The 17,924-nt window shown below is 41.0% G+C and overlaps 2 protein-coding genes across 4 annotated transcripts in view; both read right to left on the reverse strand.

Moving 5' to 3' along the window:
- Nucleotides 1–17,924, reverse strand: part of LOC132834271 (cell migration-inducing and hyaluronan-binding protein-like) — a 238,697-nt gene that overhangs the window by 188,663 nt on the left and 32,110 nt on the right. The window lies entirely within an intron of this gene.
- LOC132834270 (inactive cell surface hyaluronidase CEMIP2-like) overlaps nt 1–17,924 on the reverse strand; it is a 184,724-nt gene that overhangs the window by 52,098 nt on the left and 114,702 nt on the right. For both annotated transcript variants that reach the window (XM_060852976.1, XM_060852975.1), the window contains exons 14-19: nt 15,234–15,365; nt 14,272–14,307; nt 8,982–9,134; nt 8,681–8,858; nt 4,477–4,692; nt 2,773–2,981 (exon numbers count right to left, since the gene is read on the reverse strand). In XM_060852976.1, the coding sequence (XP_060708959.1) occupies nt 2,773–2,981; nt 4,477–4,692; nt 8,681–8,858; nt 8,982–9,134; nt 14,272–14,307; nt 15,234–15,365 (924 nt within the window). The remainder of the gene's footprint in view (nt 1–2,772; nt 2,982–4,476; nt 4,693–8,680; nt 8,859–8,981; nt 9,135–14,271; nt 14,308–15,233; nt 15,366–17,924) is intronic.

Genomic DNA, 17,924 nt, shown 5'->3' on the forward strand with positions numbered 1-17,924 from the left:
GCAACAGCATTTTCACATAGCCCTGCCCAAATTCATTCTCCCTTCGGAAATATTCTAGAATCATAACAATACAGCAGCTAGGGCGACACCCATTTTTCATTTCATTTCTGTTAATCATCATTCTTAAGTAGATGATGAGACACATTAATGTATTCATCAACTAAAATACACCAGGCAATGAGGGAGTAAGATTAGGCTACAAGTCCTTTCATGCCTGCTTGACCATTCAAGAAGGTCATGACTGATCTAATTTTAATCTCAACTCCACATTCCCGCATATCCTCAATTATTGACATTTACAATTGTGCCAAAAATGCAACAAAACTTCAGATAAGCTTGTTGATTATAAAGGGTGAAAATAGTTCCGATCTGTTTTCTTTATAATTCAAGCTGACCAGCAGTGGTTTAACTGTTATTGTGTAATAACAGAGTAAAAAGTGAGGTCTGCAGATGCTGGAGATCAGAGCTGAAAATGTGTTGCTGGTTAAAGTGCAGCAGGTCAGGCAGCATCCAAGGAACAGGAAATTCGACGCTTCGGGCACAAGCCCTTCATCAGGAATCATTGTGTAATAACAGCCTATCTCCAGGCCAGAGCTAAACCTAAAGCCTTGATCTCACAACAGGCCAATTCAAGGCAGATGGTGACAGAGTCTTATTGTCACTGGATTGTTAGTCCTAGGTTAATGCTGTGGAACGTGGTTCAATTTTCACCACAGGAGCTGATGAAATTTAAATTCAATTAATGAAATCTGGAATTGAAAGCTTTGGCTTCAGTAATGGTGACTGTGAAACGATTGATTATGAAGACCCAACTGGTTCAATAATGCTCTGTAAGGAATGAAGTCTGTCATCCCTTACCTGTGCTGGCCTACTTGTGACTCCAGACCTGTTGAAATACAACCACTGCACTGTGGAGAAAATACTGCCTTTCAGATGAGTGTGTAAGCAGAGCATTTTCATGAAGATATTTAAAATCTCAAGAAACGATTTTCAAGAGCGGTGGTGCTCCAAAATTGTCCCTAAACCAGCATAATTTAAACAGACTACCTGATCATTTACCCCATTACAGTTGTGAAATCCTGCTGTGAACACATTGGTTAACCACACTTTGTATATTCCAACAGCAAATTAACTTCTAAGTAACTCGATTGATTGTTCCCCCTGAGCTTGTGAAAAACACAAGGCGAAGCAAATTTTCTTTATTTCCCAAAGCTGTGCCTCGGTTTTGAAGCCCCAGCTCTTTCACTCTAACAACTAAAACTGGAATATGAACGCATTGCTAACTGAAAGGAGCAAGGGCACAGCTAAATAATAACCAAAATACGGAAAATTATTCTTTCAGCGACTTCCAACTTCTAAATAAGAATTGAACATCTCTGCTGCTCTTTGTGTGTCAGAATGCACTTCACATTTTCTTTAACTTATTTTCTGAATAGTGACTCAGAATTAGGGTGGGAACACCATTTAATATCCAGATCAACTATTGCCAACTTAGATAAACTTGACGATCTTATTTTTCCAACTTGTCCCAGCCTGTATCAGACACAGTGCTAGATTTAGCTCTGACACGCCTAAGCACTCTGTGCCTCAGCACACATGCCATTTTAACACATTCAGTCTGGACTGACACTGAAGTCAGTGATTATACTGTCGTACTACCAGCTGGGTAGACAAGATGCACAATTGTGTGCAATCTTATTCTAATGTATAGCCAAGCAGTGACAAGGATACCAGATGGAATGACCAAGTCACTGACACTGACCATGGTCATGCTAAGCTGGTGATAACAGCTCTGCACAGTCGATGCTTATGGCTGAGTTTTGTCCCATCACAAAGCTCAGGGGCAGTAGGGACCGGGAAAATGGTCAGACCAGCTGAAGTTTGTACAAGTTAATCAACAAAATCTCATAAACTGCTATATCCACAATTCTGGCAACTGGCAAACCTTTGTACACTGAGGATTGTTCAAACAAGTGAATTGTGAAGCAATTCTGGACAGTACCCAGATATGATCTATTGATAGATTATTCAACTGAGAGGAAGGGAACATCACAATCAAACCCAATAAACATGACATCACATTGTGAGTAGGCTGGATAGATTCTCATTGTATATGCTGAGTGCTGTGCTTTAGCTGGGTGGGACAGAGAGGGGGGAAATGAATTGGAGAACACACTGTGCCCGTTTGAGAACCTCGGTTATTGTTGAAATGGGAGGAATATAAGTCAGGGCTCTATTCCCACTGGATAAGGCTCCTTCACCCAGCTTCCTTCTCTACTCCACTTTGATGGTGTGGACTAAAGCCAATCCACCAGTCCACCTCTTGGCCGAGTCTCGACAGAAGCCAACATTCCAAACCCTGGTGAAATATATCATCTCTGGCTGTGGGTACTGAGACCAATTACAGCATTGTTACCATCAGCCTGCCCTAGATCAGCTGAAGCAGTTTGGAACCACACTGATCTCAGTTCAACAACACACTGCTCACTCACCAGGTTCTGAGAATTAGTTTTATTTTTCCAGTGAAGTGGCTTGCAAAAATTATTAGCTCATCCACTCCAGCACCACCCTCCTTTGGAAGGGATCTTTAAAGTGGCTTAAACAAAAATTTTGAAAGCCAGTCAGGAGCAAGATAATCTTCAGTGGCCCGCAGTTGAGCAGAGGTCTAATCTGCGAGAGGACACTTTCAAAGTTCACTCAATTTGCATCTGAAACTTCAGACGGGGAAATGAACACCACAACATAAAACTGGAGGGGTCCCCAGGAAACTACCTGTTAAAGTTGATTGGATAGAGGACAATCTGTTCAGGCGTTCTGCCATTCCACCGTAATGTGTAAGCCTGTTCCAGCATGACAACAGGCTGGTACTGTTGATAAGATGCCCCTCGATTTACACCCTGCAGCTTCAGGGGGTGAGCTGGGTACGAATCCTTTGTGATCAGCAGAGACAGGTTCTCTGGGCGCCAGGCCTGAACATACAGCTGAGTGAATTAAAAGAGAAATTGTACTTTAATAAAAGCAATAGTATTCTTTAAACTTTCTTCCCCCACAGCTGACCAGTACCAGCAAGGACACATTTATTGTTCCCTCCTTTCCAGTGTAAAATGCCAAACGGAAAAGGCAGCCTGTCCTACATACGCAATACCAACATCTCAAATGTTCACACTCAAAACAGAGGCTGTAAATGTACCCAATTTTAGCCTAGATTGATTTTGTCAGTCATTTGCTGGCAAAAGCAGGCTGAAACACAATGAAAAATCGATGAGTCTTTACATCCTACTGACTGGATGGAGGCCTACCTGTTGTGATCTTTGACTGTTCCCTGAGTCGGCTTCTAGTACTTTATTTATTTAAACATTCACAGCTTAAGACAAATATGATTTTCCTGGACCTATCAGCAAAGTCATTGCCCCACATTCATTATAGTTTTGCCCCTTGTGTGGAGAAGCCTAATCTGCAGGCAGCTCCAAAAATGGCCAAGTCTGTGTTTCTTTATTTTTTGTGTAGTCAGGATAAGCAAGAGATTTTTATAAAAATTCATTAATGGGATATGGACCTTTCTGGCTATGTCACTGTTAATTACCCATTCTTAATTGCCGAGATGGCAGATTTCTCTCCCTGAAGGACATTAGTGAAGCAGTTGTTTTTTTAACTAACACTTTGCAGTAGATATATGATCACCATTGGGCCACCTCTTTGCTCCAGATTTTGACTGAATCCAAATTTCACCATCTTGCAACAGTCCGATTTGAATCCATGACCTCAGAATATTGGGACTTGGGATTAGTAGTGTATTGCTATTAATACTATGCCATTGACTCCCCTCAGAATAGTCATACACAAGCCACAAAAAAAATACCAGGTGGTCTGCTCATCCTTCTCTCTGTTATGCTATTTCCCTCCCATCCTCACTCCTAACAAATTTCCCTTGCTCACTCCACAGTCGATGATTGGTTTCTCAGCACCAAAGTCATTGTACTTCTGTCCTTCCATTCCGATAAGCTGTCTTTGACTGCTCATGTGGCGCTCACTGTTACAGTCCACAATACCAATTAGTGAAGGATAGAACTGGAGCCAATCTTTATACACTTCCTTAAAGACTTTATTTACAGAGACACACACTACATGCGTGCACCTCTTAAGTCAACAATCACAGTTTCAGTCTGTGTCTACTTAAAGTGAATTCCCAGTTAATACTTAGCTTGTACCTCCAATTAGAGACAAGGAACAGAGTTCACCAGCCATGTTCTAATGAGGTCCTACTACCAAAGTAAGCGCTTTGGGATGTCCTGAGGCTGTGAAAGGGGGATATATAAACAAGTATTTTCTTTCTTCTCAATGGTTTGACTCACATTGTTGCACAGTGCAAGGCTCACCACTTGCCCATAACTACGGCAAATCAAAGTCAGCCATTAGCAAGACTTGCAAAAATTCAGAAAGATACAAATCTTTGTTTTTCCCAACTGGAAATTTCACCTGGGCATACTTGCCACTGCAGATCACTCCGTTCCACCTGGGCACACTGAGGCATCCTGGATGGCGAACCAGGTAGTTGTCGGCCCTAGCTACAAACGTGTCGGGATATCCTGTCATTGAACCATCCAAATCATGGAATATTGACGTCTGGTCACCATCAAGGGTGTTTGTACCAAACCATTGTCCTGGTTTTCCAAAGAATACCTCGAGGTTAACCTGTATGGAAGGACAGAAAACAGGAAAGTAGTGGGCACAGGGACACAAAATGAAACTGTTCGCATTTTTTTTCTGGAGAAAAGTGCTATGATTAAGTTAAGAGGATGAATGCCTTCCCTTGTCCCATTTCTCTACTGATCCTAACGAACTTTGATTTTAGAAGGGAAGGTGTGTATTCTATATGTATATTAGACAAATGCGGCTCAGTATTAAAATGGAGTTAGCCAGGTTCCTCAAGTATTGTAAACTAAAGTTACTCAAGTAAAGATATAAAGATTATTAATAAAATGTTTAAACTGTGCAAATATATACAACTACCCTTCTGGAAAACTACTGGGTTATATATACATAACCCAGAAGTCTTCAGAAAAAAAAACTCTGCAGGACATTACATTAAAAGTACTTTGATCGAGTAAAAGTTAAATTCATTAAAAAATATTTACAGATTGCCCAAATACTGGTCTGTTGTCTGAGTCACTTTGTACTTAAGCTATTGGCACAGGGATGTCTTCCTGGATCAGTTATGGCTGACAGACTTTTTTTTTAACCTGGAGACAGTTGTAGTAGATTCTGAATCCACCTTTTCAAACACTTGGATTGTGGCAATTAAGATTTGTCCCAACCCTTCCTTGATGTGAGAAGACCTTCTAGTGGGTTTTCAACTCTCAAAACTTTGATGAGAGGAGTTACAAAGATAGCTTTCTGATGGAGCATTGCTCCGAAAGCTGGTGCTTCCAATTAAACCTGTTGGACTATAACCTGGTGTTGTGTGATTTTTAACTATGTCCAACCCAGTCCAACACCAGCATCTCCAAATCAAAGAAAAGAGAGGGGCGGGGGGGGCAGAGGCTATTGCCTAAGACAAGTTACCTCGCTGACTCTGTTCAAACCGAACAGCTTTATTACTTTGCAAACTGGAAGTGCTGCAGTCTCAGCATCTCAAGTCCAGCAGCTTGTGTCCTTTGCAAAATGCAACATCTTATCTGCTGCAGCCAGCTTCCTTGGCTTTGTAAATTATCATCTCCAAAAAATCCAAGATTATAGATAAGTGATATTCTCAAGTAAAATTACAGATGACATACATCTCTGCAGACTGGGGGCTTATCAACTTATCAAAGGATTCAATAACAGGAAGTAACAAAGGTGGGGCTAAATTGGGTAATCCACAAAAAGCTGGCACAGGCAATGTGCCACAGTGTTAACTCAATCTGATGTCATGATGGGCACTGACGAAAGGCAGTCTGTAATATTTAAAGGGAAGGTGCTTTCTAGCTGGAGTAGATACTGCAATTCATTCTCCAGCTAATTTGGACCTGGGAAATAGACAAAACAGAACAAGTAGGCAGACAGTGGCTCCAATGTTTTCTGATGCTAAACTAGATGAGTCATGAAGGAGTAGCGGTGAAAAGATACAGTTAATGCATGGAGCACACTAGGGAGTACACATGACTTATACCTAAATGGCAGTTAGATTTGGTAGCCATCATAGTCAAGAGAAGTCAAACCCAAGGAGCAGAATGCAGTGTTCAAAAACTCCGTGACCCCATCGGGATGGTCAAATGGCTCACCAACAGACCTTCATACCTCAAATTCCCACAGCCCATCACTCACTTACCAACCACTCCATTCCTAACAATGTCACCTGGCCCTCACATACTGCAAGCTTCCCACACACCTCACAACATAACGACATTGTCAGCTATTCAACCTCAGCAGTCACATCACCAAAACAAATGGCATTACACACTTGCCTCTCTCTTACAGAACAAGGTGATGCAGAAGCAAAGGCAGCAACTATTAACTAGCAGGGAGACAGACACAACAGAATACCCTGACCTATCCCACCCAGGTGGTGGGACTCTCTATCATTGGAATAGCCTTGGCCAGCAGCAGGAATGAAATGGCAGACAGAATGTTAATTAGAACATTCTTCTCATATCAAGTTGTGATGTGATCAAGTTGAAACATAATTCTTGGCCTCACACACCCAGCGACCAGCCCAGAGTCTCATAACGCATGTACTTCAGAAGAAATTATGAAAACAAAAATGCAGAGATGACAAAGTAGATCATATAATCAGAAATTGCTGGAAAAACTCAGCAGGTCTGGCAGCATCTGTGGAGAGAAAGCAGAGTTAACGTTTTGGGTCCAGTAACCGTTTTTCAGAACATTCGCCCCGAAATGCTAACTCCGCTTTCTCTCCACAGATACTGCCAGACCTGCTGAGTTTTTCCAGCATTTTTAAATTTTTCTAATTCCCAATATTGCAGCTCTTTGGTTTTGTTTCTGTTTAGAATTTTTTCATTGCAGCCAGCAATTGAAACTGGTTGCATATGTGAATAAATGTTAGCAATAAGCATTCCAGAACTTCAAAAAGAGAAAGTTACGATAGCGATCTTGAAAAGATTTGTCGCTCAAGTTGATGATATGGATGTAAGTTAGTTCACTGAGCTGGAAGATTTGTCTTCAGACGTTTTGCCACCATGACTAGGTAACATCATCAGTGAGAGCCTCCGGAGAAGCACTGCTCAGTGAGCTAACTTACATCCAGAAAGTTATGATTTATTGAAAAGAATTGGAGAATGAGGTGATTTAAAAATACAATGCAGAGCCCAGCACAGGGTACTGGGTTAGGAGCAGACTTCAGTAGTTTGACTCGACAAGGAGAATGCACAATTCAGTGGGCACACCATCAATCGCAGCAATAAAGATTTTAATTGATCCATAACCTTTAGTGTACAGTCTTCATGGGGCAACATTTTGGAAATTTCCACTACTGTGTGAAAAACAATTGATGATTTCGGTCCCAGTAGGTTTCACTCTAATTTTCAGATTGCTCCCCTTGCTCTGGTTCCCCCAACAGAGGAATTAATTATCTTTATCTACCTTAGAAAATTACTTTGTCATTTTTAGATCATCACTAAATCTAGTCAAAGACAAGCCAAACTCTTCTCATGATTTAAACTTTTAACCTCCAGATATGAAGGAGTTCAATGCTAACTCCATGAGGTAAGAAAAGCCACGCTACTCCCACCGCCAGTCCCTCCATCCAGTGTTTCCATTTGCCACCCTGAACCTGTTACATTTCTGACACCATTAAGTCATTGCTTCAGTCATGTTTCAGATCATGTGAAGCTATTGGCAACTTCTTTCAAATTGTAAGCACTCGTCATTCAGATTCAGGCAAACATGAAATCATGAACAACTGTGTACTTGCAGCTTAATGGAAGCCAGGCTATAATATTGGGCAATTGTTACTATACAATAGTTCTGACACTGAAATATGTTACATAGAACAGGCCCTTCAGCCCATGATGCTGTGCTGAACATGACGCCAAATTAAACTAATCCCTTCTGCCTGCCATATCCCTCCATTCCTTACATATTCATGTGCTTATCCAAAATCCCCAAAAACATCCCTATCATATCTGCCTCCAACTTCACCCCTGACAGTGCATTCCAGAATCCTACCACACTGTGTTGCACTTCAAATCACCTTTAAACTTTCTCCCTCTCATCTTAAATGCACAACCCCTAGTATTAGATATTTCAACACTGGGGAAAAAGGTTCTGACTGTCAACCCTATCTATGCATCTCACAAATTTTATTGACTTTTATCCACTCTTCCCTCTGCCTCTGCTCCTCCAGAGGAAACAAGCCTAGTTTTTTTTTCAGTCTCTCCTTATAGCTCATCCCCTCTAATCCAGGCAGGATCCTGGTAAACCTCTTCTGCATCCTCTCTAAAACCCTCACATCCTTTCTATAATGTGCCATACACCTTCCTACACTTTCAGGGAACTATGGAAGTTGTATTGCAACTTCCAATTGACCTTCTGGTCTTCAAATTAAAATGTAGGCCTTGTATTTAAAAATGACGTAGAGGTTAATACATGTTCCAATGGCTTCATTTTACCAGTTTGACACAATCCTCTCAGAATGATTTCTGCCAGTGTTTCAGAATATATAACAGATTACTTTCGGACTTACATTCCATTCCAACTTGACTTGAGACACATTGTTTTGGGGACTGATTTGCCAGGAGTTCCTCATAAAAAATGCAAGTGCGCTGGAGTACCGCTCATGGACAGATATGTAGTTTTTAAATGTGCACTTAGTAATTCGGACCGGACCGTCATAAATCTGGAATCCACGGATAGGGAAAGTTCTGGAAAGCAGAAATCTTACTTAGGTCCAATACATCTAGCAGCTTTAGCTAGTGATCAATTTATTTTAAAAAAAAACACGTACATATAAAATGTTTTAAAAAGCTAATGTTTATATATTCTACCTGTTTCTTGGCAGTGTTCTGTACTCTCCATGTGCTCCCTTGCCCCAGTATCTGTTCTGTCCTCCATTACAGCCAACATTAATACTTTCACCAACAAAGATTGATTTTGTTACTTCCAAGCTGGACCCCTCATCTGTTGGAAAAGTTCCATCACTATGGAAACAAAAGGACTTCAGTAATTAACAATCTTTTCTATTATTGGCTTTAATGGAATGGCAGTATCAACTGTAACTTAAAAAAAAGCTTGAGTAAACTCAGTGTTTGTGGAGATTTGTTCTGAGATCATTCTTTGTCTGATGGATCTGAAAGCTGAGCTGAGCTGCCTTGTTAGAAGAGATAACTTCATCTGCAGATATCCCAGAGAAACTGCTCAGGCATCTCCATACAAGTCTGAATGACGCTTGTTTTTTTTTAAAGAAAAACAATGTTCCTGCTGAAAGCTGTGAAGATTCAATTGTGACCAGATAAGTGGTGAGATCAGACAAGTTTATTTTTACAGCACATGGATCCAGTGACACCATGGAGATAAAACATGCTTTTGTCTTAGAGATGATACGGCTGCTTCTCAGTCAGAAGGTGCAGAGTTCTCAGCCTATTCCTGACAGTCCCAGTGAACGGAAACCACTGCCAAATAAACCCGAATCTTTGGGTTTGGGTAGACCCCCTCCACCCTTCCCTCTTCCTCAACCTCTCCATGAGGTATTGGGAGCCCAGAGCACTTTCCCACGCTATAGGATTGTTGACTGATAGAAAGATTACAGGCATAGAAGGAGTCATTAATCAGCTTGCAGATCCTTCCATTACTGAATACAACTGCATAGGATATTTCATAGAATCCTTGCAAAGAGGCCGTTCAGCCCATCAATTTCACACCAACATTTCGAATAGCATCCCACCCAGACCCACCTCCTCCTTGTAACCCCACATGGCTCACCCTCCCAATCTGCACTTCCCTGGACATTATGGGGCAATTTAGCATGGCCAATCCACCTAACCTGCACATCTTTGGACTATAGGAGGAAATCGGAGTACCCAGCAGAAACCCACGCAGATATTAGGAGAATATGCAAACTCCACACAGACAGTTGCCAAAGGGTGACTCGAACCTGGGTCCCTGGTACTGTGCGACAGTAGTGTTAACCACTGAGCCACTATATCACCCCAATTCTGCATGGGAAGTGCACGAAGGTATGAAAACAATAATAATCATAGGGTTGTTTTGACAAATGTATGCTCTTTGCGGGAAGTCTTTCCATTCTGGAGTGTAAATTGAGAAATTGTGGACATGCTAATGATTTTCCATCCTGTTCAATTGCTGTTGGAAGACTGGGTTTATTCCACTCATGAGAAAGCTAACTGAATATATTAGAACCAGCACTGTTCTGAGTCACTTGTAATGAGATAAAGCAAGAAATGAAATTGTTTTGTATTTATTCTCAGCAGCAGCAGTGTCACCTGCTAATATCCCTGCTGTTGCATGTTACGTAAAATGAAGGAAAGAGCAAAATGGGCAAACAAAAGCCACTAATGTTCATTCCCTCTACCCAAGAGCATCCTGTTACCATGACGATAAATTCAACACTACGTACAACCTTACATCAACATCTTCATTAACATTACAATAATGAAGCAAGGCATTCAGTGAGATGGATGTAGAGTATACCGATAGCATGCAATTAACTTACATTAGAGTAGTTAACCTTCGAGGCCCTAATTTGCCAAATTGGATTTATTTATAGATTTTAGATGTATTATTTTGTAAGAAACCCAGAAACATTGACCACAAAAGCGTCCTACTGTCTCCTAATAACTAGCCTTTAGACCTACCCGTCTTTTATTGTTTCCTATTTCTGTTACGATCAGCCAAATAACAACATTTCATTCTCTGCTCATGAATAAAGCTAACATGCTGATCCAAAGCTCCTCGGAAAAGAAAAAGTCATCACCACTACGTTACACACTCCCTCACTCGCACACAGCATCCAGGTTAACACTTCGTTGCAGTATACAGTGAGAGAGAGAGGGAGAGAAAGAGAGAGACAGAAAACAAGGAGAGAACAAGAGAGAATGAGAGAGAGAGTGAGAGAGACACACAATGCGAGAGAAAGAGAGAGAAGGAAAGAGGGTAAAAGAAAGAGACAGAAGAGAGAGAAAAAAGAGAGACAGAAAGGGAGAAAAAAGAAAAAGAGGGAAAAAGAGAGAGAGAAAGAAACAGAGTGAGGAAAAGAGAGAGAAAGAAAGTGAGAAAAAGAGAGAGAAAGAAAGTGAGGGAAAGAAAGAGAGAAAAGAGAAAGATAGGGAAAGAAAAGAAAGAAAGAAAAAATAAAGAAAGAGAGAGAAAAATAGAGAGAACGAGAGAGTGCAAAAGAGAAAGTGAGAGAAAGAAAGAGGGAGAAAAAAACAAAAAAGGAAAAGAGAAAAAAGGAGAGAGAAAAAAGACAGAGAAAATCAAAGAGACAAAAACAACTATAAGCAAGCATAAAGGAAGCACAAAGGGATAGTGAGAACCAATGTTTTCAATTGTCCTGTATTTTTATGCACTTCAATAAACTTCAAGGGGATATATTCCTAAATCCTGCAGAGCCTCTGTGATTTGGCAAGATGTTTTTTCTTGGCAAAAAACAATTGTAAAATGTGCAACAATTGTCAGTTTTGAATACTTAGAATGTCATCAATTACACGCTAAATATATTTTGGATTTTGGCTACAATATTAAAATGGCAGACTTGTATGCACTTTGCCAAACTTTTCCCTCAGAAATTCCTGTCCATATTTATGATGAAATACCATTACCACATGGTGATGACAACCTCCAGTGCCATCATTTGTGATAGCACATTGTCTCATAGTGACCAGGTTACATCGGTCATTACCATTACAAACGAGAGCAAAATAATTGCAGAAGTTGTGATTTTATAATGGGATCAAATGACACCTCTGTAACCTGGTCTAAGTGACCCCAAGCCTCTAAACTAACTCATGAAGGAAACTCATTGTCCATGCAAAGTTGTAGAAAATCAATTGGTAATATTTTAAAAGTTTTCATAGAATCATACAGTACAGAAGAGGTCCTTCAGCCCATCGAATCTGCACAAACCAAATCACTCTGAATCTACACTAGTCCCACTTCCCAGCACTTCGCCTAGAGCCTTGAACGTTGTGAGCACTGCATGTTTTCATCCAAGTACGTTTTAAAGATTGTGAAGTTTCCCACCTCAAATACACTCCCAGGCAGTGTATTCCAAATCTTCCAGGTGAAAAAATTGTTTCCTCAAAGTCTCTCTAAACCTTTCACTTAAAAATTATGGCCCTTTGATATTGAACCTTCAACCAAAGGAAACAGCTGCACGCGCCCATACCTCTGATAATCTTATACACCTCTTTCAGGCCCCGCCCCTCAACCCGCTCTGCCCTAAAGAAAATCAGCTGAGCTTATCCAGACTCTCCTCATAGCTGAAATGCTCCATCCCATACAACATCCCCTCTACAATGTAGTACAATCACATCTTTTCCATAGTATGGTGACCAGAACTGCAAACACACAGTACCATCGCTGTGGCCTGACCAAAATTCTGCACAGCTCCAATATGACCTCCCAAAGCAAGCATCCCAAATGCCTTTTTAAAAGGGTAATTAAACTTCCCTGCCACCTTCAGGGATCTATAGATAAGTGCTCCAAGATCCCTCTGTTCCTCTGAGCTTCCTTGTGTCCTGCCTGTCATTGAATACTCCCTTTTCTTGTTCCTTCTTCCAAACTACATCACCTCACATTTGTCAGGATTAAATTCCATCTGCCACTGATCTTCCTATCTGACCACTGATATCCTTCAATAACCTAATGCCCTGCTCTGCACTGTCAACCACCTGGCCATGTTATGTGCAAAATTATCATTCCCTCCACCAATTACCCCCAGCTTCTCATCTGAATCTTTTATGAATATCACAAACCCCAGCATTGACCCTATAGTACACCAGTGCACACTGAGCTCGTTACATGAACAGCCTTCTAGTCTGTCTCCAGTCACTATGCCAAATTGGATATAACTGACCAAATTACTCTGGATCCTGGGCTCTTTTACCCTCTTTCAGTCTCCCATATGGGACCTTGTTAAAAAGCCTTACTACCCTTATCTAACTAGCCACCTCCTCAAAACATTCAAATTTGTTAGTCACGATCTCCCTCTGGCAAAGTCATGCAAAGAATCACTGATTAAACTTTGTCTCTCCAAGCAAAGATTAATTCTCTCCTTCTGCATTTTCTCCAAGTTTCCCTGCCACCGATGTCAGACTCAATGGTCTGTAATCCCCAGGTCTATCTCTATCCCTTTTCTTGTAAAATGGAACCACATTAGCTGTCCTCCCTGCGGCCAGAAAGGAATTAAAAATTTGGGTCAAAGCTCCTGTATTTTCCTTCCTGGTCTCCCACAGCAGCCTGGAATACAACTCAACTGAACTGGGAATTGTTCATTTTTAAGCCCCCCAAAAACTCCTCACTCCCTATGTCAAACTGCTCAAGTATCTCACAGTCCCTCTTCCCAAAATCTGCACCTACAGCCTCTTTCTCCCAACTAAAGACAGTCATGAAACAGCTGTTTAACACCTCACCAACGTCCTCTGCCTCCATACATAGAGTGTCCCTTTGGTCCCTAATGGGCTCTACTCTTTCCTTGGTTATCTTTTTCCCTTTGATGTTCTTACAGAATATTTTTGAATTCTCCATAATTTTACACACCGTTTTCATGTCCGATCTTTTCTCTCCTAATTGCTTTCTTAAGTCCCTTGTTCTACTCTCCATAATCCACTAGGACCTCCATTGATTTGCTAGCTTTGTACAGGTTAAAATCCTCTCTTTTCCTCTTTATCTAGTCCTGAGTACTCCATGACATCAAGGGTTTTTTGGGATTGTTGCTCCTACATTTCACCCTAAAAGGCATGTTAGGCCTGTAACCCCGCCTCCCCAGTACCTTTTTTGAAAATCTCCCACTATTCTGCGGATTTACCCTCAAGTTGCTGTTCTCAATCTAATTTGGCCAGACCCTGCCTTATTGCCAGCACTAGTTATGAACGCGGCTCACTGGACTCCAAATGCCAACTCTGTTTTCTTCCCACAGATGCTGCCAGACTTACTGAGTTTCTCCAGCGATTTCTGTAAAATGCTCCCCACTGCCACCTCGACTGCTTTGTTTTCTTTTTTTCAACCAGTAAGCCAAAGTTCTGATTTCAAACTAAAAGGATTTCATTTGGTAAAAAGATTATTGTGTAAAGAATGGAAACCTTCAAAGAAATTTACCTTGCGAGAGTCAGACCAATTCCATTGTCAGAGAACCTGTAAAAGTGTAAGAGAATGTGGTCACTATACTGGATTGCATGCAACCAGGTGTCTCCAATAACTGGCAGAGCACTGTATTCCTCAGTTTTGTACATAGAGTTACACAGCATCGAAATAGCCCCTTCGGTCCAACCAGTTCATGCCAAACGTAATCCCAATCTAAACTAGTCCCACCTGCCTGCTCCTGGTCATATCCTTCCAAACATTTCTGATTCATGTACTTATCTAAATGTCTTTTAAACGTTGTAATTGTGCCCACATCCGCCACTTCATGAGGAAGTTTATTCCACAAGAACCTCCATTTATCTAAAACATTTGCCCCATGTCTTTTTAAAGTCTTATCCTCTACCTTAAGTATGTGCCCCCTAGTCTTAAATCCCCCATCCAAGGGAAAAGACATCTACCACTAATCTGATCTCTACAGCTCATGAATTTATAAACCTCGATAAGGTCACCCCTCTAACCTCCTACGCTCCAGTGAAAGAAGTCCCAGGCTATTCAGCCTTTCTTTATAACTCAAACCTTCCAATCCCAGCAACATTCTGGTAAATCTCTTCTGAACTCTCTCCAGCTTAATACCCTTCCTATAACTGGGCGACCAGAACTGGACACAGTGCTCCAGAACAGGCATCATCAATGTCCTATACAACCTCAACATAACACCCCAACTCCTATACTCAAAGGACTGGGCAATGAAGGCAAACAGGCTAAATGTATTTTCAACCGCCATTTCTAAATGTGACACAAACTTCAAAGAATTATGTATCTGAACCCTGGGGTCCTTCTGTTCAACAACTCTACCCAACGCCCTATTATTAATTGTATAAGTCCTACCCCTGTTTGTTGATCTTTCATAACTGGCAGTACAATACATTTAGCATTGCTACGTATCTAGTTTGTTCAATTGTTACAAATAAATATACCCAGAGTTGCGGAATATAATGTCTCCTCCTCTAGCCCAAGCTCCATGGTCATTATTTTTGAAGGATACAAGACCGTCAATAATCGCAGGAACCCGTGGCTTTCTTGGGTCAGCGTTCTGGTGTGGGCGAAACCTATGTCAAATATACAAAACAGATGGTTGGTCCTGTCATGGCCATACAAGAAATCCCGTGTTGGAAACAGATGCTTCTGTCATCAACAAAGACAGGAACTCAGGCCCTAAGTACTTAATAATCATGAGAAGCCAAGACTCAGCAGGAACAGAAGGCTAGGTATGACAGCTTTAAGCACTGGCCAATCATTAATCATCTGTTATCAATTGGACACAGGTCAGAAGAATAGTTCGGGTCAAATAAAACACAAGAACTTTTTTTAAAAAGAAGTGTTGCTGGTCAGAATATTTCCACCAAATTAAATAAGCAAACATTTAACATTAGTCTGCAACCTCTCAGATAAAATGCCAGTGAAATGAGATACATTTTGAGGTATGCAATATGTTGCATGATTGAAAGGGCTAATTGAACAAAAGATGACATTGATTCATTTTGCTGCAAAATGTACATCATAAAGGACAACTCCAACAAAAACAGGTGGTCATATCCTGAAACAATAATGCAGTGCCTCACATTTGTAAATTGAAACACTAACATGGATGAAACAACTTTCTGTTTATTACTAAAACTGTCAAAGTAACCAGGAAACTATGATGGTGCATGTACCTGTATCAGTGTAAATATAGTTAGATATAAATTTGATACAAATCTAGCAGTGAAGTTTGACCATTACAGTAGAATCACAATAAGTTGAATCCTTGGAAGTCGCCCACAAATTAAATGTAACTGGACATTCAAGATCACGGAAGTGATGCATGTGTAAGTCGATTGGTCTACAAACATGCTGTATGTTAATATAATCAAATGAAAATGCAATACCACAATAAATATGAAAAATGACTTTATTTTGCAATTTATTCGTACATTACAATCGACTGACCTTGTAGTAAAAGGTATTTAAAAAACTTTGCCCTGGAGAAACTCTTAAATAATCTTTTGCTGCTCAGTTACTGTCTTTAGATGAGTGTACAACAATCCATCATGATATAATTACAGTCAAACATCTTTGTGTTTTCAAACAGATGTGTAAAGTTCTGGAGTGTGTCTGTGGCCTTTCTGATTTTGGCTGGGGAAACAGACAAGTGAATGAGCACGTGGGTATTCATCAGGAGTCTTCAAGGTCCCATCAGCCTTCTTAAACTCCACAGTCAAACAACTGCAAATGCTTCATCTCTCAGCTCCATTGTGCAACACATGGTGTGGACCAACTTGGTGAGGATTTCCACATTTGTTTCTGCTGGAATTCCAATGTTGCACTCCCATAGGTGAGCAGAAACAGGGACTCCTCCTTCAGGCTGGTCGGTCGGTCTCACGCTGCTCCTTGGTTTATGTGTCCTGTGCAGACGCAGCCCATTTGATCTCAGCATGTTGAAAGCAGTTGGTGATTGTAGATTCAAATATCCTCATCTCATGCCTTTTACATGAACATGGTCTTGAGAAGAATTGGGATGTTCTCCTGCCTCTTATCAATGGCCTCAATGTACCTGCAGGCTCTCAGCGATAGCGATTGATGGCTTCTCTACAAGTCTGAGCCACAAAGTGACCTGACCCTCCTCCATTTGGTTAATGTGATCACATGACAAGCATGCATATGCTAATCTGAACCTTGACTTATCTGAGTTATCCTTCGGATCAGATTCCTCTTCTGTCAATGGGATTGGTTGAAATTCCCTGCACAACTGCAGTTTTGGGTTATTCAATATGGACTCAAAATTTCACTTTATTTATTGCTGCATATTTTATGGGAGAAAGTGGCATAATGAGCCAACGGTCTCCATCCCACCCCCATTCACCTATTGTACTCTCTGCTACTTTCTCCACCCCCCCCCCCCCACTCTCATTTATCTCTCCACCTTGGAGGCTTCCTGCCTCTATTCCTGATGAAGGGCTTTTGCCTGAAACATCGATTCTCCAGTTCCTCAGATGCTGCCTGGCCTGCTGTGCTTTTCCAGCACCGCTCTAATCTAGACTCAGGTTTCCAGCATCTGCAGTCCTTGTTTTCACCCTGAGATGAGTTAAGGTCAGAAGTCACATCACACCAGATTATCGTCCAAAAGGTTTATTGGAAATTATAATCGTTCAGAGCTCAGCTCCTCTGTCAGGTGAAAACTTCACCAGATAAAGAGGCTGTACTCTGAAAGTTTGTGATTTCAAATAAATCTGTTGGTCCATAACCTGGCATCATGTGACCTCTGACCTTGTCCATCTCAGTCCAACACCGGCACCTCCACAATCTGGGATGAGTTGTAATCCCACCACGGCAGCAGATGGAATTAATAAATCTGGAACATAAAACTACTCTCAGTGAGTGTTAGCATGGTTACAGAAATATTACAATGAATCATTATACCCTCTTCAGACACACAGAGAAAGTGGCAATAGCCCAGTGGTACTAGTTATAATAGTTTATTATCACTGGCCTGGTAATCCAGTACCCAGGTAATGTTTTGGACACTGGGTTCAAATTGAACAAAAGCAGGTGAAATTTGAATTCAATAAGAATAAGGAATTAGGATGCTAAATACCATGAATCCGTAGTCGATCGTTAGAAAAACCCAT

This window comes from Hemiscyllium ocellatum, chromosome 39 (genome assembly GCF_020745735.1).
Source record: "Hemiscyllium ocellatum isolate sHemOce1 chromosome 39, sHemOce1.pat.X.cur, whole genome shotgun sequence".
Classification (NCBI taxonomy): Eukaryota; Metazoa; Chordata; class Chondrichthyes; order Orectolobiformes; family Hemiscylliidae; genus Hemiscyllium; species Hemiscyllium ocellatum.